Source organism: Amblyomma americanum, chromosome 1 (assembly GCF_052857255.1).
Source record: "Amblyomma americanum isolate KBUSLIRL-KWMA chromosome 1, ASM5285725v1, whole genome shotgun sequence".
NCBI classification, from domain to species: Eukaryota; Metazoa; Arthropoda; class Arachnida; order Ixodida; family Ixodidae; genus Amblyomma; species Amblyomma americanum.
In genome coordinates, this window is record NC_135497.1 from 299,270,698 (window position 1) to 299,296,582 (window position 25,885).

Here is a 25,885-nt window from a genome sequence, read left to right on the forward strand (position 1 = left end):
TGTGACCCATTATCTGATTAGTGGGCGCACACGGGTATTTATATGCCGAATTTCGCACGTGGGGCTCGCAACACTGACGCACCGCTGCCGTGGCATTCACGTGGGTGAGACAGCGGGTGCTTGTAGTCATCCTAAGATCCGAAGGTGCATGCAAGGTGATTACCATGAGCTCTGCTCTGCACATGACAGCGCGATACGCAGCGCACTGTATCGGTGGCGATAACAGCAGGTTCCAGTATAGGGATAGTGGTTTTCGCATGAGACAGGCAGGGTGCATGCACTAGTGCTGCATCGGCGCCGGCGAATCATCAGTGATAACTGTAGAAAATTAACACAAACTGCGGCAGTACGCCGAGTTTTTCGAGCGCGTTTGGTTGCGAGCGAGACACAGAAGAGTCCCAGCGGCAGCAAAAGCTCTAAAAACGCGGGTTATTGTGGCGCAAACGCGCCTCCAGCTGTCTCACACGAAGCGGCATAAAGGTAGAGCAGCCCCCACGCAGTTTGCCTTATCAAGACACCGGTCTGTGTATTCCGAATTACTCGCTAGCTACACAGAGAGCGACCATCCAATCATGATCTTCATCAGCACGACATAGACGCCGGACGAATGCAAGGCAAGCGGAGCATTGACAGGGTCGCGCCGGAGGGGGGCCTGCACTTGTGCGTGGCTATTTCGAGCTTTGGTCTGGTTCGGCTAGGCGGCGCTGACACGCAGGTACAGGGTGATATGGGATGGGCGTCTTTCGAGAGCAGAGAGGCTAGCAGTAAGATAGCATTTGAGGAACGATTGAGAAGGATGGAGGAAAAGCGGTGGGCTAGGAAAGTTTTCAGATACCTGTATATAAAGAATGTTGACACGAAATGGAGAAAGTGAACTAGAAAATTGACAAGCAAATATCTGGACAGCAGTAAGGGGGCAAATCAGCAATTATCGGTTAAGAAAAAGGTTAAAGGAACAGAGAGGGCTTTGTGGAAAACAGGGATGCTGACGAAATCGGCACTAGAAACATACCGGACCTTTAAACAGGAAATTGTCAAAGAAAATATCTATGATAATTGTAGGGGAAGTTCTTTGTTGTTTGAGGCCAGGACTGGAGTTTTGCGGACTAAGACGTATAGTGTCAGGTACCAGGAGATAGACACTTTGTGCATTGCGTGCGGAGAGGAGGAGGAAACAGCTGAACACTTGATACTTTTCTGTAAAGGGCTTCACCCTACAGTGGAAGGCAGCGGGGTTGACTTACCCAAGGCATTGGGGTTTAGGGATAGTGAAGGGAAAGTGGATTTAAGAGGTTAGAAGTAACCAAGCGAAGATTATCTGATTGGTGGCTAAAAGCAAGACAGGAGTAAAATTTCACAAGACATGGCTAGGTGGCTTGAGCCACCGCCCGATGTAAAGGGTTCAGCCGTATCCATCCATCCATCCATCCATCCATCCATCCATCCATCCATCCATCCATCCATCCATCCATCCATCCATCCATCCACCCACCCATCCATCCATCCATCCATCCATCCATCCATCCATCCATCCATCCATCCATCCATCCATCCATCCATCCATCCATCCATCCATCCATCCATCCATCCATCCATCCATCCATCCGTCCGTCCGTCCGTCCGTCCGTCCGTCCGTCCGTCCGTCCATCCATCCATCCATCCATCGATCCATCCATCCATCCATCCATCCATCCATCCACCCACCCACCCACCCGCCCATCCATCCATCCATCCATCCATCCATCCATCCATCCATCCATCCATCCATCCATCCATCCATCCATCCATCCATCCATCCATCCATCCACCCATCCATCCATCCATCCATCCATCCATCCATCCATCCATCCATCCATCCATCCATCCATCCATCCATCCATCCATCCATCCATCCATCCATCCATCCATCCATCCATCCATCCATCCATGCTTGTGCGGCGCGCTCCGTTTACTTCTGTCTGCGCCTGTACATAACGAGATCACCAGCGTCACAGTGGTTGTGTGCAGTGTGTTTGATTGTACCGCAGCTTATTTACCTCCTGTGCCCTTTGTTCTCGCTCTAGCACCAGCTCTCTCGCGTTATTCCATCGGCGCACTGTCTCCTCGTCTGTCGGACCCATTGTATCCCCAAGGACTGCCCCTAAGGCTGCATCAGCCGGCAGAGTTGGTTCGTGGCTGTACAGCAAAAAAATGGAGAATAACCAGTCATCTCTTTCACGGATGAGTTGTATGCGAACGTCACAAAGGGGAGGAATTGATCCTAGTCGTGGTGGTTGGACGAGACGTATTTGCTGATCATCTCGGCGAGTGTCTGGTTGAAGCGCTCGCAAAGGCCGTTTGTTTGAGGGTGACACGTCGTTGTGCGCGTGTGGTTCATGTTAGTGAGACAGAACAGCTCTTCCCTCATATCAGCCACAAAATGTTCTTCTCGATCTGTGATTACTTCCTCCGGTGTCCGTGTCGTTGAACCACTGTTTCCAGGAATGCCTTCGCGGCGTTTGCAGCTGTTGCTTCTGGGACAACGACAGTTTCTGCCCACTTAGTGTGATAGTCAATCAGTACAATCACATGCCGGTTTCCGCCTGAGGACAGTGTCAAAGGGCCCAAGAAATCCATCCCGAGCCGCTGAAAAGGGCGCTGAGCAGGCGGTACGGGCTGCAACAGGCCAGATGGTTTAGTCGGTGGGATCTTACGCGTTTGGCTGTCTGGGCAGGACATGACGTATTTCGTTACGTCGGCAAACATTTTTGTCCAGAAGTAGCGCTGGCTGATTTTCTCCAGAGTTCTCTTCATGCCTAGGTGCCCTGCCATTATGTCGTTATGACAGGATGCCCGAATTTCTCGGCGTAGTGGTTTTGTAACTGCTAAGGCAGTCTGTCTTCCTTGAAACCTTTAGCTCTTCTGAATAGCACCCTGTCTTGTAGGCCGAAGGTTCTAGCTGTCCGGTGGATTCTTCTCTGAACCGGCTCTTCCGGGTTTCTCAGGTGGTCGATAATTGGCTTCAAGAAGTGGTCCTCCTGTTGAAGTTTAATCGTCCGCAAGGAAAAGCGGCATATCTTCACAGGAAGGGATGGTATCTGCATCATGTGGGAGGCGAGAGAGATCGTCTGTGTTCGAGTTCTTGATACCTGGCTGATGTTTGAGGCCGACATTGAACTCCTGGAGAAGTAAGCTTCATCGCATGAGGCGGCCGCACGGATTTTTGGTTGTCATGAGCCATGCCAGGCTGGCCTGGTCGGTGACAACAGTAAGTGGAATCCCAAATAGATACGGTCAAAATTGTCTGGCTACAAGTAGTATGGCGAGGCATTCCTGTTCGGTGGCGCTATAGTTCCTGTCGGCTTATTTGTGTGTCGGCTGGTGTAACTGACCACGAACTCTTTTTGTGCCGTTCTTCTGCGCAAGGACTGCGCTGATCCCATACCCGCAGGCATTGGTGTGGACCTCAACCGGCAATCCAGGATTAAAAAGCAATAGTACTGGTGAATTGGTCAGGCGCTGCTTGAGCTCTTCGAAGGCATTTTTACATTCGCCGCTCCATTCCCAGGCTTTACCTGTTTTAGTGAGTTCCGTGAGATGCGAGCGAAATCTTTCACAAAACATCTATAGTATCATATTTACACGATTGTAAGTTGACGTATTTTTTAAATTTTGAAAATCTGAAGTCGGGTGGTCGACTTACAATCGAAACAAAAACATCGCACTTTAAGTAAAAGTGAGGCAAACGAGATATTAGGCATGCTGCAGTGTGGTTGCATTTTTGCTGCGTGGCTCCGTCGCATCGCTCTTGGTTCTGTCCTTGAGAAGCTGCTATGTCAATGCGCAAAACTGGCATCCCCTCCCCGCGCACACGCGGCCGGCGGCCGATGGCGGCTATCAATAAACAGCAAACTGGCACCCCTTACTCCCCAAACTGACTTCGGTTGCTGCTAAGTGGCGGCGGTCCGATAACGCAATCGCGTTCTAAGGGAAGCTCAAGTGTCCAACAAGTATTCTTTTTACTTTCAAATGCACGCTCGGCGCTTAAGGGGGCATTGATAGTTGATGGAAGGGCCGAACAAACGAACAGCCGTGCGCCGGGCCGCAAGTTCGACTTTCGCAACGGGTGATACAGCTGTGGCAGCTGCAACGAGGAAAATTATCAGCTGTTCCACACGATGTCGTGATGTGGCTGTTGGCGAAGTGCAGGATTTCGCTGGACGACGACGTTAGAACGACGTGCTGTGGGACCACTGCAGCGATCATGACAGCAGCACTAGTGAGGACGATGGCGCAAGTGTGGACGAGTAGTCCAGTGACTAATACATTTTCATTTTGGAATGTGCCCACGGGCACACCCGCGCACAGCAGCCGATATCGGCTGGCGATAAGCGGCTGCCGCTGGATAATGCTATTGCGTTCAACTATTCAAGGCCAAGCTTGAACATTCTCGAAGTTTTTTTATTTTTCGGAAATGTGATTTGGGGGGGTTGACTTACATTCGAGTTGACTTAAGTCGTGTAAATTCGGTGTAGTTACAGAGGCCAAGGAAGCTGCGTACTTGCTTCACTTTATTCGGTGCCATTGCGTGCTCGATCGCATGGATGTTGCTCAGGTCGGGTCTTGCCGACTGTCCATCGATTATGTGGCTAAGGTACTTAATACTGTCTGCCACGATGTGGCACTTTTTGGGCTGGAGGCAGAGGCCCGCTGAATCCAGTGCGCCGAGAACACTTCTGAGATTTCTGAGGTGGTCGTCAGCAATCTTAGAGAAGATGATATCGTCAAGGTATGCACAGCAGACTTTCCAGAGCTGGCAAGTTAACACTTTGTTAATCATGCATTGAAATGTGGTAGGGGCATTGCAAGGTCCAAAGGGGACAGCATTGAACTCGTAGTGTCCGTGCCCCGTGGAAAAGGTTGTTTTCTCCTTGTCAGCCTCCTGGATGGGAACTTGCCAATACCCAGACACCATGTCCAATGTTGTGAAGAAATGGGAGCCTTGCAGTGTATCCACGACATCGTCTACTCGAGGAAGTGGATGTATGTCCTTTTAAGTAACTGCATTAACCTTCCTTTACTCCACGCAGAAGCGCCAGGCTGCATCTCTGTTATTAATGGGAACCACCGGGGATGACGCCTTTTTCTAACATCTCCATCACCTGGTTCTGAATTCTCTTCCTTTTCGTCATAGAGCTGCGATATGGATTCTGCCGAACAGGTCCTGCTTCGCCAGTGTTGATGTCATGCTCGACCACATCTGTATTGGTCGAGGCTGGGGCCTTGGTTGGCGAAGAGGTGTTCATATCCTTCCAACAACAGCTGGAACTTCTGACGCCGATCTTGGCCTAACTGGGTGCCGTACTGGACTTCATTTACTCTGGACGTATGGATAACTGGGGGTCTTACGCAGATGTCGACGTTCAGGAGAGGTGTCGTCTTCCCAAGTGCTATACCCTTGGCAACATTCAGGGTGGTCGATCCTCGATTAGCGACGCGGATATACCGTATTTACATGATTGTAAGTCGACTCGCATATAAGCCGACCCCCCCACTTCACATCCCCCCTCCAAAAAAACTTGGTGGTCGTTTACGCTTGGCCTTTAATAATAGAATGTGTTAGCACTATCCTGCGGCCTCATTTTATCGCCAGCCGCTATTGGCTGCCACGCGCGGGAGTGCCCATGAGCATATTCCAAAACGAAAATGTGTTAGTCACTGGACTACTCGTCCACATAGCGCTGGCGTCGTGATCGCTGCTGCGGTCCCCACATCTCGTCGTTCTAACATCGTTGTGCAGCGAAATCCCGCACTTCGCAAACAGCCACATCATGACATCGCGTGGAGCAGCTGAAAATTTTGCCTCGCTGCAGCTGCCACACCTGATCACCCATTGCAGACATCTAACTTGCTGCCTGGCGCAAAGTTGCTCTTTTCTTCAGCGTAAAGAATAATAGCCATCTCGAATGTAGTCGTGAACGAGCGCCGGTTGCTTACTGGACCCGGAGCGCAAATAACGAATGACGAAGCACTACACTGAAAACTTGTGAAACGCGGCCGGCAGTAGTCAAATGCGTCAGAGCCAAAGAGAAGCTACGCGTGAGCTGTTCGGCTGTTCCGTCGGCTACCGACACTCTCCGGCGCCACTGCGTTTCCGAGGGGGGCTGCCGCCACGATTGGAACAGCCGTCCTTCCATCAACTATCGGCGCTCAAGGGAGCGCCGAGTGTGCGGTTGAAAGTAAACAAAAAAAAAAACTAGGGCGACGCCTATTAAGAATAGAACGTGAATGCATTATCGGGCCGCCGCCCGTTGTCAGCAGATGCAATCTGCGGCCATGTGTGGGGAGCGTGCTGGTGCGGTTTGCTGCTTATCGACAGCCACCATCGGCTGCCTCGAGCGGGTTGGGGATGCCGGTTCTGCGCGTTGACTTAGCAGCTGCTCAAGGCCAGCACGAAAAGTGATGCGACGGAGCCGCGCAGCAAAAATCCAACCACGCTGTAGCATGCCTGATATCTCGGTTGTCTCGCCTTTATTTATGGTGCGATGCTTTGGTTTCGAGTTTAAGTCAACCCCCCCACATCGGGCATTCAAATTCTGAAAAATAGGTCGACTTTCAATCGGGTGGCAACGAAGTGTCCCCGGTCCGAATGGCATTGATATATTCAAGTAGGGTTTCATATGCTCGATCAGGAAGGTTTGCCAACAGGTTGACTGTGGCCTTATCCATCCCGGGAGCCGTTCTCCTACGCATTTTGGCAAGAGCCGCGCGAAGGTCGTGAAGATGGAAAAGCTGATCCAGTTCCGGATTATCGCTGCCTACATACGAATAATCCGGCTCATGCGGTTCTTGATCCTGATTGAGGTATTGTTAGCATAAGATGTTCGCTAGCCCTTTCAGGGCAAAAGTTTCAAATCACAAGAAATCTTCAGACTGCTTTTTATTACAAACTCAGGGAAAAATAAAGAAAAAAATACTGACTTGGCCTTTTGCCTGATGTCGGGCAATTACCATTAGGATTCCCCCAGGAGTCATTGATCAGTTAGGGTCACATTGTACCACCTCTAGCTGTTGTGGAATTCCACGAAGCAGTTCTTGGTGTTGCTGAAGCAGTGCCTTGGGGTTGGGGGGTTGATGGGGTTTTTGAGATGCAAATGCATAGAAGGAGTTATGCTCAGTTGACCTCATCTACAAATGCCAGTTACTCACAAGTTCACGTAGTTTCTTGATCTCCATATCGGTACCAGACAATTCTGGTGTCGCCCAGCACAGCCTTGCTAACTTTCAGAGCAAGCGGACCGAGCCCTTCAACTCAGCGTTGTTTCGCCCAACAGCGCACGAGCTTCTCTGAGCATCTCCATGCCGCATGCCAAGACAAGGTGGTTGTTTAGTCTTCCCAGCCTGTAGTAATCACTGCCCGCTTCTTGACTTTCTCGTCTCTACAACAACCACTTATCTACAGCACTGTGTACATGGCCAAAGTCGAGCAGTCCAGCGGAGTACCGCCTGCAGTATTGTTCATGGCGGTTATGCAGAAGGGCCGGCAACAGGCGGTGGCTACGTGTTTTTCGCTGCACAGTCCGTTTGTACCTCTTCCAGCTTTGTAGAACCAGACACACATGTGGCACTGCTTTGCCGGTGTTGCAAATGGGTTGCAAGCCCCAAGGGTAGCGTTGGCCTGGCGGCCTGGGGCAAAGCTGGAAACATCCGAAGGTCCCGGCAAAGGATGAGTCGACTGGCAACAGAACAACTTGTTTATTCTGGCATCTCAAAAGAGCAGCCGGTCAGGGCGACCACGTTACTCGAAGGACGAAATCGAAGTCTCTGGCGTCCGGGGCAGCGGCTTTTTTATACCCTCGGAGTCGAGGGCAAGAAGGAACCGCTCGGGATGAGTCGCACTAGACGGCGACGCACGGACATGTCGAGACGTGGAGAGACGCGTCCGCCGGGCCGGCGCCGGTCAGACCTCCTCGCCTCCCAGTTGGGGAGCTCCTCTCCCCGGCTGCCGCGCTTTGACAAGCGTGAGCACCAACATGCACACACACACACACACACGCACGCACGACGACACGTGGCACTGAAACCTGCCTGGACGCGCTTGGCGGGAGGCGTTGCGGCAGCGATGAACGGGCCCAAAATGACCGCCACTTCGAACGAAGCCGCGGCGTCCGTTGCATCCGCGCCGGCTATACCGCGCGTCGTAGGCGAGACGTAACAGACCGCCCCGCCGGGAGAAGGAGATCCCGATGGTCAGTGGACTGCATCCGCTGTCCAGAGGGATGTCGCTCGATGATGCTCATAATCGAAACCGGTCGTCCCTCGACGTTGCTTGAGCGCAGCGCACAGAGAAGGCCTCGTTCTCATGTTCAGGATCACACAGGACACTGCAAAGTCACTTCGGGAGAGTTGCCATTTTTGTGCTCGTTCTCAGCAAGCGTTAGAACTACGCCGAAACGCAACCGCTCAGTTAGCAAGTACGAGACAACCCTCACTAAGCTCTGCCAGGCTCTTTCCCCTTTTATACTACTGCCTAGTTCCTTACAGTAGTCAAGCAGCACTCAGAACGCGTCCCCAAATTGGAAAATTGCACAAGAAAGCACATCATCACTTTGAAACACTAAACAAAAGCAATATGTTAAAAATCCTGCCTCAGGAAGAAAACATCAGTAACAAACAACTTTGTGGCGGATTCCTACGTTAGGGGCTTCGACTTAAGCCATCGGCGTTACCGTTGAGACTCCCCTTTTTGTAACGCACCTCAAAGGAATATTGTTGCAAAGCGAGGCTGCAGCGCAGGAGGCGGCCATTTTTAGGAGAGATGGTCTGCATCCATTGGAGAGGGCAGTGATCCGTCTCAATGATAAACCTCGAGCCGGCTAGGTAGCATGACAATTTCTGAACGGCCCACACGAGACACGCACACTCTTTCTCGGTGGCGCTGTACGCCTGCTCACGACAGGTCAGCTTACGACTAGCATACAGGACGGGGTGTTCCACTTCTCCATTTTCCCTTTGGCACAGTACAACGCCCATGCCTCGCTCACTAGCATCGCACTGAACAACGAACCCTTTTGTGTAGTCTGGCGATCGTAGCACAGGCTGGCTTGTTAGGGCGCTCTTTAGGGCGCTAAAAGCTCTTTCCTTTGTCTCGCCCCAGACGACTGTTTGGGGCTCTATTTTTCTTAGAGCATCCGTCAGGGGAGCCGCGATATCGGAGTACCTGGGGATGTACCTCTGATAGTAGCCGGCGACACCTAAGAACGACCGAATATCTGTCTTCGTGCGCGGTTGCGGGAAGTCTCGCACAGCGGCCACCTTTATTTCAGAGGGGCGGCGACGACCCTGTCCAATCACGTGACCGAGGTAGACAACCTCGGCCTGTGCTAATTGGCACTTGGGAGCCTTGACTGTCAAGCCCGCTTCGCGCAGGCGGGTTAGCACTGCCCGCAAGTGTGCCATATGCTCAGACCAGGATGCGGAAAATATCGCTACGTCGTCTAAATACGGTAAAGCGAATTCTTCCTGTCCCCGCAACACTTTGTCCATGAGGCTTGAAAAGCAGTATGGCGCGTTCTTCAAACCAAAACTCAAAACTTTAGGACGGAATGTTCCCATTGGTGAAATGAACGCCGCATACCTACTAGCCTCTTCTGTAAGTGGAACCTGCCAATAACCCCTGACAAGATCTAGGGTGGAAATAAACTGAGCGCTACTAACTTTCTCAAGGCGCTCCTCGATGTTAGGGATCGGATAAATTTGATCCTTAGTGATGGAATTAAGCCTGCGGTAGTCGACGCAAGGACGAGGTTCCTTGCCCGGTACCTCAACTAAAATCAAAGGGGAGGTATAATCACTCTCACCCGCCTCAATAACACCGAGCTGTAGCATTTTCTTTACCTCAGTCTCCATAATATCGCGCTGGCGGGGTGACACCCGGTACGCCTTGGATCGTACTGGCTCTGGCGAGGTAAGTTCTATATCATGAGTAAGGACAGAAGTCCTACCAGGCCTCTCAGAGAACTGACCTTGAAACTCTTGTAAGAGTTGGTGTAGTTCGGTTTTCTGCTCAGGCGACAGCGGTGCTTTACTGAGTAAGTCACTAATGACCTGATCAGTGTCTTCCCTGTTCGTCACTGAGCCTAGTCCCGGAAGCTCGACCGGAAGCTCTTCTAACTTTCCCGTGTCAGGCATTTCCTCTCCAGTACCTGGTGCCTTCAACGCTACAGGCTCAATTTTATTCAGTTCGGACGTGCTCTGAATATCAGCTTGATGCGCCTCCGACCCTTTCTCATTGTTCGACAACGTCGGCCCCGCAACTACCGCCTTTGCAGCGAGCTCCCGAACTCTCGATCTGGTTAAGGCCTGAACGCTAGCTTCACCAAACAAAAGCCCCTTCTCGCGCAGGAGGTGATCGGACCTGTTCGAAAATAGGTACGGGTACTGGGGGGGGCAGCATAGATGACACTACGGCCTCCGTCTCAAGTGCTCCGAAAGGTCCTTCAATAAGCACTTTTGCTACGGGCAGACACACGCTATGAGCTTCCAAGGCTTGCTTGATCCATGCGCACTCGCCCGTGAACATATCGGGTTCTACGTAAGAGGGGTGAACTACATCCATTGTAGCTGCGGAATCACGAAGCACTCGGCACTCTTTCCCGTTCACGAGGAAGTCTCGCATGTAAGGCTCGAGAAGCTTCATGTTCTCGTCAGTGCTACATAATGACAAACACACGACTTCTCTTTTTGTTTCTGGACACTGCGCCGAAAAGTGACCCGGCTTCTGGCACGTATAACACACGCGCGCTTGCCTCCTCTCGAACCGCTTTCTGCGTTCGGCTTCGGCTGCCGCCGTCTCCTTACGTTCGGTCGGACTGCTTTCACTCGCATCCGCACTACGTGTGTCCCCCCTTGCTCTCATGGGTGTGAACTTCGGCCTCTCAGACTTGGAGCCAAATTCACCCTTTTTGACCGTCCTTAGCTCCGCGAGCCCGACGCGTCACAAACTCCTCGGCTAGCTCGGCGGCTTTAGCCACTTTACTAACGTCTGGCCTATCCAAGACCCAGTACCGCACGTTCTCAGGTAACCGACTATAAAACTGTTCTAGACCGAAACACTGCAGAATTGCTCGTGGTCACCAAACGCTTTCTCTTCTTTGAGCCACTCCTGCATGTTTGACATAAGCCTGTAGGCAAACTCTGTATATGACTCACTTCTGCCTTTTTCATTTTCCCGAAACTTCCGACGGAACGCCTCCGCTGACAGCCTGTACTTTTTTAGCAGACTCGATTTCACTTGGTCGAAATCCTCTGCCTCCTCTCTCTTCAAGCGAGCGACTACGTCGGCCGCCTCGCCGGGTAACAAAGTGAGCAAGCGCTGTGGCCACGTTTCCCGAGAGAACCCCTGCTTCTCGCACGTTCGCTCAAAGTTAACCAGGAACAAACCAATGTCCTCTCCAAGCTTAAACGGCCGCATCAGGTCAGTCATTTTGAACGATACCCGTTCTCCTGCACCGTGTGCCTGAATTCCATTACGAGCGCGTTCCATCTCTACCTCGAGACGCTTCATTTCTAAAGCGTGGTCGCGCTCTTCTTTCTCTTTTTCTTTTTGTTCTTTACGTTCGCGCTCGTCTTTCTCTTTTCGTTCTTTACGTTCGCGCTCGTCTTTCTCTTTTTGCTCCCTCTCCTCAATGGTCTCAAGGCATTCCGACAGCTCGTCATCCTCAGCCTCCAACTCAAGAATAGCCCTTAGCAGTTCTGGTTTTCTGAGTTTGTCTGAGACATCCAGACCCAACTCTCTTGCAAGCTCCAGGAATTTCGGTTTGCGCAACGACTTCAAATCCATGGCTGCTCCGAATGCTGCTTTCTCTACTGCCTACTATTGTCTTGCCGCAAACTAACCCGGCAGCAACGACAACCACAATTACCAGCTCTGTTTCTGACACTAACAAAAGCCTGGCAAAACTCAGAAGAAGAAAGTCCCGCACTCACCAAACCTCGCAGCCAAGAATTCAGCGCAGTCGTTCCGCTGCAGGCAACCAGTCATCACACAGGGCTCGTTGCACTGCTCCCGGATGGTCGTTGAGCTGCTCAGCATACAGTTGACCGCATATCTTCGCTGCTGGCCTCCGTTGTCGCGATCTCACCGCTGGCAACCAGTTGTTGCAAATGGGTTGCAAGCCCCAAGGGTAGCGTTGGCCTGGCGGCCTGGGGCAAAGCTGGAAACATCCGAAGGTCCCGGCAAAGGATGAGTCGACTGGCAACAGAACAACTTGTTTGTTCTGGCATCTCAAAAGAGCAGCCGGTCAGGGCGACCACGTTACTCGAAGGACGAAATCGAAGTCTCTGGCGTCCGGGGCAGCGGCTTTTTTATACCCTCGGAGTCGAGGGCAAGAAGGAACCGCTCGGGATGAGTCGCACTAGACGGCGACGCACGGACATGTCGAGACGTGGAGAGACGCGTCCGCCGGGCCGGCGCCGGTCAGACCTCCTCGCCTCCCAGTTGGGGAGCTCCTCTCCCCGGCTGCCGCGCTTTGACAAGCGTGAGCACCAACATGCACACACACACACACACGCACGCACGACGACACGTGGCACTGAAACCTGCCTGGACGCGCTTGGCGGGAGGCGTTGCGGCAGCGATGAACGGGCCCAAAATGACCGCCACTTCGAACGAAGCCGCGGCGTCCGTTGCATCCGCGCCGGCTATACCGCGCGTCGTAGGCGAGACGTAACACCGGGAAGACTCGTCGACCGGGGAAGCACTTGGACACGACTGTCACATCACCTTCAGACTGGGTCGAAGGCATGGATACTGTCTCTCCCAGGATTCCAACTCTTCTGCAGTAGGCTAGCAGCCGCCGACCTGCCGTCGCCACTGGTCTCTGGAATTGGGTTGAAAGCAAGCACTACGTTTTGTTCTCGTTTAAGTTCGTGCATGCTGCTTGCATCGCTTCTGCCAGGAAATGACCTCCTCCTTCTTCGTAAAAATATATTTTACGGGAAAAGGGGGCAAGCGGGTTCCATAATGCCACGTCACCGGTATGGTCTCGGAGATGCGTCAGAAGCTGGGATCTTGTTCTGAATGCCTTGCTGTGGCAAATGTAATAGAACGCTGAAAGCCACGATGACATCTCATTTATTGGCCAGTTGGTCCTACACTACTGTGACAATGCCTCCATTTCGTTTTGAGTGGCCTTTGGATATAACTGAGTACAGCATGGAACAATAGTCATGTAACTAAATAATGCACTTATTAAGGCGGGAACTTGGGCTAGTTGGAAAGCGTTTATTTGTTCTATTTCATTAAATATCATGCAAAACAATAACAATAATTTGTCAATTGTAGGATATGCTCACATTGCATGTCAAAGTTTAAGGACTAATTTTGGGCACCACTGGCAAAGCTTTGATGAACATACCCTTTATGACAGTTGTCACATTTAGGTCTCAGAATTTCTTTTTACCTTTATTGCTCACCCAGCTGTAATTCTGCACAGCTATGTCTTTCATTTAATAGATCAAAATTCATTTGGTGGTTGCCAGTGCATTGTTGCTGGCAAAACTCTTCAGTTCTTGAAATTGAAAAAAAAAAATTGTGCAGCATAAATGTTTGTAATATAATAATTTCACTCTGCAAAACCTTTGGAGCTTTACTGCTGCATAAATTAGGCTAGGGTAAACATTCATTTCACCTCAAGCATATTAGCACTACAGATAATCAATACCTACAGAGCAATTACATGCATATTTGGAACATGCAGAGAATCTTGCTGTTAATGGAGGAGTAATTACTCGTTACCATCCACCCAAGCGCAGCCATAAGGCTGCGCTTGGGTGTGCTGAAACCTATGTAGTTTTCTGTTGTGGGCGTATGGCTGCGCTTGTGTGGATGCTGAAGAATAATGATTCCTTTGTCACCAATCTACTCCACTTTTGGGGATTCCTCCAAGCATTGGAATCTTGCTGTTACAGTGTGCTTCTTTTCTTTGTGGGTGCACACAGACCAAGTGTCAAATGCACATGCATACGGGCTAGAATTACTCTCTAAATAGCATTCCACCCTGTACACTGAGGGTGTGCAAAGATCAGCAGAAATACTTGGTAGCTCGTAGTTATAAGGAGGTTACTTGGAAGCTGTTTTTGGCACCTTTCTAGCTGCATGCAGATACAAAAATAAATTCGGTTACTGCTCAAAGATAGCGCACCAACTGCCTATGACCTCTTCTCATTTTCAGTAAGCCGCCGCGGTGGCTGAGTGGTTATGGCGCTCGGCTGCTGGCCCGAAAGACGCGGGTTCGATCCCGGCCGCGGCGGTTGAATTTCGATGGAGGCTTAATTCTAGAGGCCCGTGTGCTGTGCGATGTCAGTGCATGTTAAAGAACGCCAGGTGGTCGAAATTTCTGGAGCCCTCCACTACGGCGTCTCTCATAGCCTGAGTCGATTTGGGACATTAAACCCCCATAAACCAAACCAACCATATTCAGTAATATTTGTGCTTCGTTTGACTGCAGAATGGGCATAGTACTTGTAACTGTAATACTGTTCATGCATATTCCGGTTTCATTTGAACTGGTCACATGATCAATGTATAGGACAAGCTGTGACCCTGCATAGCTGTTCTTATACATTGAAATGCTCTGCCCATTCTTTAGGACACACTGAAGGAGAGGCCACAGGCAGTTTAAAGAATAACATATTAGGTATTCAGAGTTTCTAATAGACAAAGCAAAATTTCATGGTACACATCAAGAATTCTTACCAGTTGCTCCTTAACTTCATTGACATTTCTGTCAAACTGCAGGAAACTTCCCATCTCTACAAATGGTTTAGAAACCAGGTTGGATGCCCCACTGTTTGTGTGGGGGCCCTCAGTGCTGGCAAATTCTGGAGATCTAGAGCTTACTCGACCATTAGTCTTGTCAGCCTTTCTTTCATCACCTGCCTTTGAAACTCTAGCAGTGGATACAAGAGATCATACGCTGTAGGGCTTTCATGGAAGCAGTGTATAAATACAAGTAACCTACAAAGTAACAGTATGCAAAAACTTCACAGCACAGAGACACGGAAAAAAGCTTGCCTGCTTCAGGAATGACGTCTCTAGTGATCATGGTGGCCGAATGTGGGCACGCTGCAGAATTCAAAGAACAAATTTGCTAACAGGTCTTTTTCAAACTAACTTGGTTCACGTGAGGTGCAAATGCTGGACCCAGTTAGAATAATAGCATCTGAAAATGTATACAAGCATGAGTGTTTTCAGAATTTGTTCATATTTGCAAATACTACATTAAGTAAATGCCTGATCCAATGGCTGCCGTGGCATGGGCACTGTTATGCAGTGCTTCATCTGAAACAAATTGAGTAGCCATCGTTGATAAGAAGGCATGTGCCCATGACTCATCCACTTCTTATGCCCAAGCATCACCCAAACAGGTCATACACACCTAATGTGGACGGTGCCGGAAATGCCAGTGGCACTGCTGGATATGCCGCTGCTGATGTAGGCACCTTTTCGGCCGCCTTCCGTTTCCTTGGAGGTCTGTTGTCATCAGAATCTGACTCAGACAAAAAGCTTTTTGATTTTAAGAACACCCGCCTTTGATCGTCATCTTTTGATGACAGATCCGAAGAGAGAGAGTGAGATAACTTTTATTTAGGTGATTAATTCGCAGGAGCCGGGTGGTCGGGGCCCCCAGTCCAGGGCTCCGCTGGCGGCAGCTGACTTGCGGACTAGCTTGATTATCCATGCTTGCTGGTCGGGGCCTCCTCTCACTGCTCGTGTGTCGGGTGTGACAAAATTGATTTTTTCTCTGGTTTGTTCTGGCATTCCCAAGATGTTTGGTAGAGCGCGGGGCTTGCTCTGCACCAAGGATAGTAACTTGGGTACTGTGTGGGTCTGATATGTGTATAATGTGAAAACTTGGATATGTGCTTGTTTGTATTCTCCTCCAGTCAGTGGCATCTAATGAAGGCAGTTGATGGTGTGGCGGTCAGAAATGTCGTCTGTCTAGCCTAAGGTGTTCTAGCCTGTCACCATACAGTCCTAGGAGAGGGGTGGGGTGGGGATCCGCCTGGTTGGTTAGAGCTCGGGCTAGATCATTCACTACCTTGTTTCTGGCTAGGCATTTGTGGCCAGGCGTCCGTGTTATTCTGTGTGATTGTGAGAGTCTACTTTATAGTGGGCTCTCCCTTCCGTGAGATTTTCCAGCAAGGTAGTCCCTGCAAGCTTGTTGGGAGTCCGTCACGACATGCGATGACTTGCCCTGTCGGTCTTGAGCCATGATGGTGATGGCTATGGCCAGTGATTCCTCTTACGCAGGATCCTTGGCATAGATTGAAGCCCTAATGATTGACCTTTTCTCGTTGTCGACGGCAGCAATTGCGAACCTGCCTGGCTCGGCAAAGACCCCGATGTCCACGTATACTGCTTGCCTCCAGCAAATTAAGATGGAACTTTGCAAGCCAGGGGCATTGCTTCAACAACTGTACAACCGAATGATTGATGTGGAACACATTCAAAGTAAAGTTGCAAGAAAGCACGCTGAGTGAGCTCATTATTATTGCAACTCGTAACAAAGGGTTGCTTCCTTAAAGGTGCGAGCCGCTTGAGTATTTTGTTGCGAGACCAACGACTTCAAGCTAACCTGCAGCAGGCCAGTCAATTGTTGCATTGTTGATGGTCACATTATCAAGGTAAAGAACATTGCATTTTTAGAGGGTACGTCTTCCTCTTGTGGGATAGGTCATGAGAACAAATTCAAACAGAATCTTTACACAATGCCTTTCAAATCGACCAGAATCAGCATTGCCGTTGTCTCCGAACTGGCTGAGTTGAAATTCTGGCCATTCTAGAGTGTTAAGAAGGTGGTCTTGCTACCTTTTGGAAGTAAATCAATGCTTTTCCTATACTGCACACATAAGATGTATAAAAGAAGTCAACGATCAAGGCATATTGGAATGTTACTATTTTGGCTTTTTCCATTTTGGGAAGAAAAGTTACTGGATAATCATGTGTAGTTTGGTTTGGTTTGGTTTATAGGGTTTAGCGTCCCAAAGCAACTGGGAGAAGGATGCCGTAGTGGAGGGCTCTGGATAATTTAGACCACCTGGTGTTCTTTAACGTGCATAGCACACAGGCCTCTAGCATTTTCGCCTCCATCGAAATGTGACCGTCGCGGCCAGCATCAGACCTGTATCTTTTGTAAGTGTGTATAGTTAGGAAGCAATTTGGCACAGCACAAAAGGTCAGCATGTAGTCAGTGGGAACCTGAACCATGACTTTCGCATGCAGTGCTTTAACCACCAATCCTGAGCTGTACTTGTCATGGGAGATTGTAGCAAAATCGCCATTATAGAGTTGCACTCCTCCGGCTGCTCCTAGCGCCAAAGACAAGCTACAGTTGGTGATTGTGTTGGTTGCAGTTTTCAACACTACAGTATGATAGTTGTCCATGAAAAGTATTTCGTGCCTTTAACACGTGTTTAAAACCTGACAGCAGTTACTTTCGTCAAAAGTTGCCAAAAAAATTGGCGATTTTGGTATGTTTTCTAGGAATTAATTTGGTGGTTGAAGGGTTAACAGCTGAGATACAGCACCAGCAGTCGTCCTTCTGCTTTTGAAAGTATCTGTTCAGTTTTTTTTTTTTTTGGGGGGGGGGGGTGTTGCCTCACTTGAGACTCTCCACTGCAACTCTGTGTTTGAATGGGGTGCTGGTGAGCATTCTCCAGCTAACTCTCTAATCAACTCAAGATTGTTTCCTTCAAAAGGAAAAGAAGAGACGACCATAGCCCTAGGTTAGTGCTGCATGCATTATGTCATGCTCACTGCTTCGACTCCTACTAGCGGTGTGCAATTCTTTTACCTTGTTGAATTATCTGCATAGTCTAAAGAAAGCAGATGTTTTTTTCGATGCTTCCATGGTTGCAAAAGCTGTTTGGCCTGTTTCATGCATATCTTAATGAGTCAATAACTTTTATTCCTGTCTGCTGTGCAGAGGCAAGGGTCATTTATCACATGACAGGCACTCGACTGCTGTGTCAAAAAGACTATTGTCTGACGCAGGCAGACATATACCACACACTGTCTGTATGAGCCTACTGGCTTAGGTCATTTAGTGTAGCATACTTGATGGAAGACAGTGAAGAAGACTGGACAAACAAAGAGAACACAGACACACAGAACTCATCTTCTAACTCCACACTGAACACAACTAACATAAGCATTCACCGCCAATTTGTCTAGATCTGTGCTTCTCTACCTCTTTTACTGCATCAAAGCTCAGGTTTTGAAAACCTAGATCACCTGTCAGCAGTGTGATGATTCTAGAAAGGCCGTTTAGCAAGAAGGGTGCAGCTTAATTGTGCGAGTAGCCTTTGCTTTCTGTTCTGTTATTGTAGAAAAATGTAGTACTTTGAGATACATGTTCAAGAAGTGGACAAGTGCTGCAGTTTTCAAAATTGACCTAAATTCAACCAAAAAGGATGACTGAGCCATGACTTCTGTGTTTTCTTTATCATGCACATGTACTAATCGGATGTTTTGTCCATGTGTGTCTTATTTGTATTTTGTTGAGTTGCCTAACTTGCACTATGTACTATTTATCATTTTTCCTGCTTAAAAGGTCTGGTTCTGAAAATCTACAGCACCTGTCAGCAATGTGAAGATTCAGAAAGGCCATTTTCCAAGAAGGGTGCAGCTTCTGCTGGTAGCTTTTGCTTTGTTTTGTTATTGAAGAAAGCTGTTGTACTTTGAGACAGTGTACATGTTTAAGAAGTGGGCAAGTGCTGCAGTTTTCAGAAACAATCTAAATACAACAAAAAAGATGACAACTGATCTAGAAGAGTAGCCATGATTTTTATTTTCTTTAATATGCTCATGTAATGAGGTGTTTTGTCCATGTGCATCTTTTTTGTACTTTGTTGAGCTACAGAACTTGCAGTATGTACTTTTAGGTTACATCCTTTATGCAACTATTGTGCCGAGTTTGCTGTGCAATTGTTTGTTTCTGACATATTGTTTTATTTTATATGCTGCAATTCTGCAAATAGCTTTCCGTTTTAGTTGGTCTTGCCTTATTGTTCACTTTATATGCCTGATCATCAGTGCTTGTCAACTGCCATGCCATAACTGACTGGTCTGTATTGTATACAAATAGAAATAAATACATATGCACACTGCATTATTTTACTGCTTTGAACAAGGAATTGCAGCAGGCATAATCCTGTTGCGCCTTGTGGTGCCCAAGTGTAGTGTCCAAAGCGTACTGTCCTGTTCAGTAGGAATGGCGTTCAATGGTATCTGGGGTTTCATGTCCCAAAGCTGTACTTAGGGTATAAGGGACGCTGTAGCAGCGAGCTGCAGGTTAATTTTTGGCCACATGGAGGTCATTTAATGTGCACCAGCACTACATAGCACGTATGTGCTGTTTTTTATAACTTGCATTGAAATACCACACTGTTCTGTCCAGTTTTATCGCACAATTTTTCACTGCTGACAATAAAATTACTGGAGTAAAAAACTGCATCAAGTAAAAAAAGTTTCAACTTTGGGTCGTATCATGTACATATAAATTCACTATAAATAAATGTGTCTAGATTTGTACTGGATTTGCCCCAAAATTAATGAACCATGTTTTTTGCAACATTTAGGGGCATCTCCTGCCTGTTTTTGTCTGCCCACAATAAACTGCACATTGGTATAAAAGTACACATTCTGCCTATGGGGTCATGAAAATTTTCCATGCTAGACATTTACTAATGCACTCAATATGAATTGTGCCTAAATTGCAAGAACTTGGCACATTTATCATCCTGCTGTTTAATTTTGGAACAAATAAACGTAACTGTGACATGAAAAGGAGCTGCATCTGTCGAGGAGCTGTGAACCGAAATATAGAAAGCTTATTTTTGTAAGGTGGTGTCAAATCAAATATACCCCTCCTACTTCCATATGCCTTATTCTTGGGTGAGCTGGGCTGCTGCACTACGATATGTGGTCAGATTAACAGGGAAAGCAGGCATGATCCGTACAGCAGTATAGCGTGACAGGCCTTGCTATATAGGCCTTGTCAAAGCAGACGAAGTGTTGGCATGTTAGCTAAATGCTGAGAAATGTATCCTCAGCACAGCCGCACAATGTTAATTTTGGCAAGACCAAATTTTGAATGGTTTAGGATAGATTTCAAGGAAGTAAAAATACCGCATTGGTACTGCAAATGCTGCATTTGTAAAATTGTTCAAGAAACTTTCAAACATTTAAAGAATATCCTGAACTTAATATCTACTGATTATACCCTAACTGATATTTTCAAGTAGTAGTACACTCGATATCCACAAGTGATATTGGATATTTGGACCATTTGTGGACATTGAGTATTAATGACTGGGGCGACGACTTTCATAAATTCGACTGTGGCAGAAACCCAATATCTGAGCAGATTATCCGAAAATCGAGTTTTAAAGTGCCAGGAAAACACAAAAGATATCTCCGCGCTTTCTTCCGTCGTTTATTGCATGGACCGATCACATTCGGACGCTGCTAGGCTTGTGCGAACTTCTGCAAGTGGGCTTTCCCACACGACACCTGATGAGAAAAAGATGGCTGACCATCCGCTTCGAACAATCACATCGTGAAAGCGCGAGGCTTTTCTTGGTCCTTCCATAATGTGTTACATACTTAATGCCCACACCCATGGCATTCGATCTGTCGCCTTCACAACTCTCCTTGCCTGAGCTGCGCCATTTCGTTTTGGTCGACTGTAATATGCGGGAAAGCCCACTTGCGGAATATTGTATGAGGCTCCCGAAGGGGTAATCCGAGGTGTCGCAGCAGGGAAAGTGATTGAGTAAAAATGTCGCCTACTGCTTGCTACATTGTAACCCACGTACCTTTTCATTGCGCGTGACAGCAGTCGTGACGACGACTGAGAACCCCTGTCGCTAGGCCAAACAATATCCCGGCCGCGTAGTTTCGGTTTATGAGCTGTCGGCCCGCACATTCGCCAGTCGCCCGAATCCAGCTGCAAACCGCTTTCGGACTCCGGCAGGCGCGTCGCTGGCCACTTCGTTTTCACAGCGAAAACTAGCGAGCCATTTAGAGCAACGACAACCGTAACGCGTTCACTCTCTTCGGAGCGCGCCGTTGAGGAGGAGAGGGAAAGCCGGTTTAGCCGCAGCTAGTGTAGCGAGGACAGGGAGGAAAGGAAAGACGGAGAAGCGCGCCGTGGGGATAGGAAGGAAGGTCGGAGTGGCAGAAGAAATAGCGGCTTGCCGAGGCTCCGACGGCTCGCTCGTCGGCTAGCGCCGTGTTTGAATTGGGTGAAGAGGAGGATCGCCAGACACGGCTGTTGAGCATGTCGTGGAATAGCAGCCGCATGAGGCTTGCGAATGGCGCAAGGAATCAGCTGTGGAGTTCAGTGCCACGTTGATGAGAAGACCACTACGGATGTTCGCGAAAAGTGTGTAACATGGGATGCTCGCAGATTTGCCATGTCGCTGGATGTGGATATTCTACGTCCCGACGGGAAAATCGGAAGCGTGTTGATATCCAAGCTGACCGTGCAAGACCGCGCCGCTAGCGTTGGCGCTGGCTCATAAAGCGGCGAAGCGAAGCCCGATGGCCAAACGAGTTCGAAACAGAGAGGCTACGTCAAGTACGTACACGTGCTCGAAACAAGCAGGCCAAAGCCAGGTAGCTAGCAATCTGCATAGAGGTGAAGCCAAGTAGCTATTTGCTTTGTCAGGTTTGCTCGACGCGTGCATATTGTCTGTAAATTTGTTTTTGCTAACGCTACCGTCCTCGTTGCATGCTTGCTCCAGTCCGACCTTACGTGCCAGAAGCATCGCTAATTCTAACCAGCTTTCGCTGATTAATGCGCTAAGCCGGTAAGCTTAGCTCTACTGATTTTTTTCACGTCTTAATACGCCGGAACAGATAGAAGCTGAGTACCAATAGAGGAGGGCTCGATACTGCTCCACATAAGTACCGCGGGTTGACGGCAGAACAGTGAAATGTAAGCGAACGCACATGTGCGCTCGCTTAAATCCACGTGTTTTTTTCTTTCTAGCAGCACGCCGAACCTGCGCTCTCGTCGCAGGCTATTCGGTGTTTGTGCGATGGAGCCTCCTCAAAGACTTCACCCCATTTTCGGCAGTTTTTTTTTTCGGGAAGAGGGGCTCATTTTGTAAATCGAACTTTGGATTATGCGGGCATTTTTTTTGGTTCCTTGAAATGCAAATGAGGTTTTATTAACCATCACGTTATTTTCAATTGCCAATTGTGTAATTTCATGGATTTCATTTTACATCATGAAATCACGGGTTGCAAGCTGTTATGCTGTCTAATCATCAAGTAGTGTACATTTCTGTGCACATCATGTTCTTTCACACGATGCTCAGTCAGTCTAACTGCTTATTTCAGTTACAAAGAGAATATACCATTAAAAAAATAGGACGACGTTAATCCGCTTATCTTCTTTTGAAACTCTTTTTCATACTGAACCGATATTCGATTTGATATTGGAAGGCATTTTTCCTTCATATTCGTATTCGAAAATTTCAGTATTCGCACACGCCTACCCTTTGTGAATACCGTATGTACTCTTGTAAGGGCCGCCCCCGTGTCGTGTAAGGGTTGCATCCCCAACTTGGCAGCCAGTGATTCGAAAAACAAAGATCAGCCAAAAGAATTGATTCTTGTGTGCGCAGTTTTGTCCACTTGGTAGTTTACGCTGGGATCTGATGGACGATAACTGCCCGCGACACTCCGTACGAGCAAAGAAGGTGTATGACCATGCACGCACGTATCGTCCCGCGCTGGACTCCACCTGGAACCGCGGACATGCGGTGCCTCAGTGCTGCTAACTGAGGAGTAGCCGCGCTGGCGACGCGTTTCCTTGTGGCGACTCGCCGCCCACCGGGCTTGGGGATAGCGCGCTGTTCGCCCGTTGTTACTAGGCCTAACGTGTTTCGCATCGTAGTCGCAGCGAAAATGTTTTGATTCTAGTCACGTATTACTATAAAAGGTCTAACCATCACACAATGACCTCACATTAAAATGAGCGCATAATTGATTTCTGCAAGGCCTTCGACTGTAAAACAGGCCAGGTGAACGCCACCTCACACTGACGGCCGCGGGTCGCACACGTGGCGCAGCGCCAGATCTTAGTATAGGATCTCGATATAGCATCACGTAGCGGTTGCCAGTAAAGTGATCCAGCAACCCGCTTTAATTTATGCGCTTAATTCACGCCGGCCGTCGGGTGCGCGTCCTATCATGCATACTTTCAATGCATTATGTATTTGAAGGATTCGTCAGGACTGCGTTACTTCGTCATAAAAATTGCTGTCGCAGCATCAGAATGGGACGCACAATCGAGGCTGCGCTGTAGTCGGGGAACTTTTACGGAAAAATGCCGCTCCCGCGCAAGGGCCGCAACCGTCAGAACTGCGGAAAGTGCGGCCCTTACACGAGTACCTATATACAGTATACAGTACAGCTTGAGCGTCAGATGGCCAGTATGAACGATTGGCTTGTTGCCGTCGAAGAAAAAGTAGCTGCCTCGCAAGCCTCCAGCGCCTTTGACATTACCCAGGAAGTGTCTGAGGCTGTACAGAATGAAGCAGAGGCGTTTCATAAACGACTCGACGACCTCGAAGACAGGTCACGACGCGATAATCTACTTTTTCACGGCCTCCCTGACACGCAAAACGAAACATGGGATGAATCTGAAAAGCTCGTGCGTGAAAAGCTTCTTTCTGAAATGGACCTTGAGCTACCCAGCGAGGCCATAGCACGCGCGCATCGGCTGGGTAAATTTTCGAATGACAAATGCCGTCCTGTCATAGTCAAGTTTACGAATTTTAAGATCCGAGAAGCCGTGTTTACTGACCGAAGCATAATGAAAAATGCTGGGATAAAGGTTACGGAAGATTTCTGCTTGTCAACTCGCAACGCACGTAAAAAATTTTTTGACTTTGGACAAGCAGGTGGAGAAAAGTACGCTATTCGTCAGAACAAATTGTTCATAAGGAATAAGTGTTACATCTACATTTCGGCATCAGATAGCATCTGTGAATATCATATCAATAACCAAGCATCCCCACGCAGCCCTGATAGTAGTGCCTTGCCTGCCGATCTTTCTACCGCGTAGCTACCTGCTCGTGGTCATGAGCTTCCAAATGACATATGTGTTTTGTTCTCTAATATTCGTAGTGTTGTTAACAAGCGTGATGATCTGTGTACTATCATCGACACGTGCGATGCAGACATTCTGTCCTCACCGAAACCTGGCTGAATTCAAAGATTTCTAATGATGAAATACTTAACTGCGAAAAAGATTTCATTACTTATCGATGTGACCGTGGAGACAGAATAGGAGGCGGTGTTCTGATAACGGTCGCTGATCATCTGCATTCTTCACACGTGTCACTTGTTTCTTCACTAGAAATTGTATGCGCCTCTATACGCATTAATCATCGAGACGTAATCTGCGCATGCTATCGCGCTCCAAATGCTCCATCGTCTTTCTGTAGTGAACTTCATGATGTACTCAATCGCATTTTAGTTAGGTTTCCTTCTTCGCCAATCTTTTTACTTGGCGATTTCAACATGCCAAAAATAATTTGGTCTGGCGCGTTCCCTTCCACTCTGGATTCGTCACCTGACACGATTGGCTTCATAAATCTGTGCACTGACTTCAATTTTTCTCAGCTCATTACCCAGCCAACCCGTATCACCATTACTAGCGCTAACATTCTTGATCTTGTTCTAACTACGCTTCCTGAGCTAGTTCATTCATTGGCATTTCTACCAGGCCTCAGTGACCACTACTTCATCCAGTTTGACCTTAAAGATACCAGCACACGTGTGCGACCCAATCCCAAATATATCAGAGTTTATTCAAAGGCAAATTTTCCGTCGATTAACTCTGAACTCGAAATCTTCTTAGGAGAGTGCATGCCAAACTTTTATAACCGTACTATGGAAACGAACTGGCGCCTTTTTAAAGAAAAAGTCCATTTTCTCGTCCAAAAACACATACCTTTACGCGTCATATCAGGCAAGCAACGTTCTCCGTGGTTCACTGCCGCATTAAAACGCCTTTTAAGTAAAAAAAAAACGAGTTTATCGTAGAGCGAAAACCACCGGTTGCCCTGATCACTGGGATGTGTATCGTGCCATAACATCTGAGTATCGAAAAGCCTTAAGAAACGCCAAGCAGGTTTTCTTCCAGAGTACGCTTCCGTTTTTGTTGATTGATAATGCCAAAAAATTTTGGAACATCATTTCTGGTCCCAAGCATAAAGCAATAGCTCTGAACGATAGAAGCGGCGCAGCCATTCCTTCATCACAATGCCCTCAGGTGCTAAACGACGCCTTCTCAAATACTTCTTTACAGCAATCATCTGTTTCTCTGCCCTCTTTTCAGGCTGTGCAGAATCCATTAATGGACCCAATTGTGTTTGACAGTCTTGGTATAGAAAGTCTAATTAATAATCTCAAAATTTCTTCGTCTTCGGGAATCGAAGACATAAATTCTAAATTTTTAAACAATACAAGTGTTTATTCTTCCATTTACTTGTGTGCACTGTTTTCGCAATCTTTGAATTCAGGAAAGCTACCCGGGGACTGGAAGGTGGGTAATACCCTCTTTACACGGGCAGCCTTAACCGTGGTTAAGCTTAACTGCAGTTAAGGCGGTTAACCGCGGTTAGAGTTAACTGCAGTTCGCCGCGCTTACACACAGTTTAGCCATCTCGGTTAGTGCGACGAAACAGATCATGTGATACTCACCTCATTGAAGTTAAAACGTCGCCCACTGAGGCGTAATATTAAACAGGGCTACGTTGAAAAGAACACATAAGAGGAAAAACGTTGTTTCTTGTGCTAAGACCGGCTTAGAAACTTTTT

At 48.3% G+C, this 25,885-nt stretch overlaps 1 protein-coding gene across 1 annotated transcript in view; it reads left to right on the forward strand.

Moving 5' to 3' along the window:
- Positions 1–19,144, forward strand: part of LOC144115281 (uncharacterized) — a 78,491-nt gene extending 59,347 nt beyond the window's left edge. Inside the window, exon 9 of the mRNA XM_077649601.1 lies at positions 18,597–19,144. Within this exon, the coding sequence (XP_077505727.1) occupies positions 18,597–18,636 (40 nt within the window). The 3' untranslated portion in view covers positions 18,637–19,144. The remainder of the gene's footprint in view (positions 1–18,596) is intronic.
- The last annotated feature ends 6,741 nt before the right edge of the window (positions 19,145–25,885 follow it).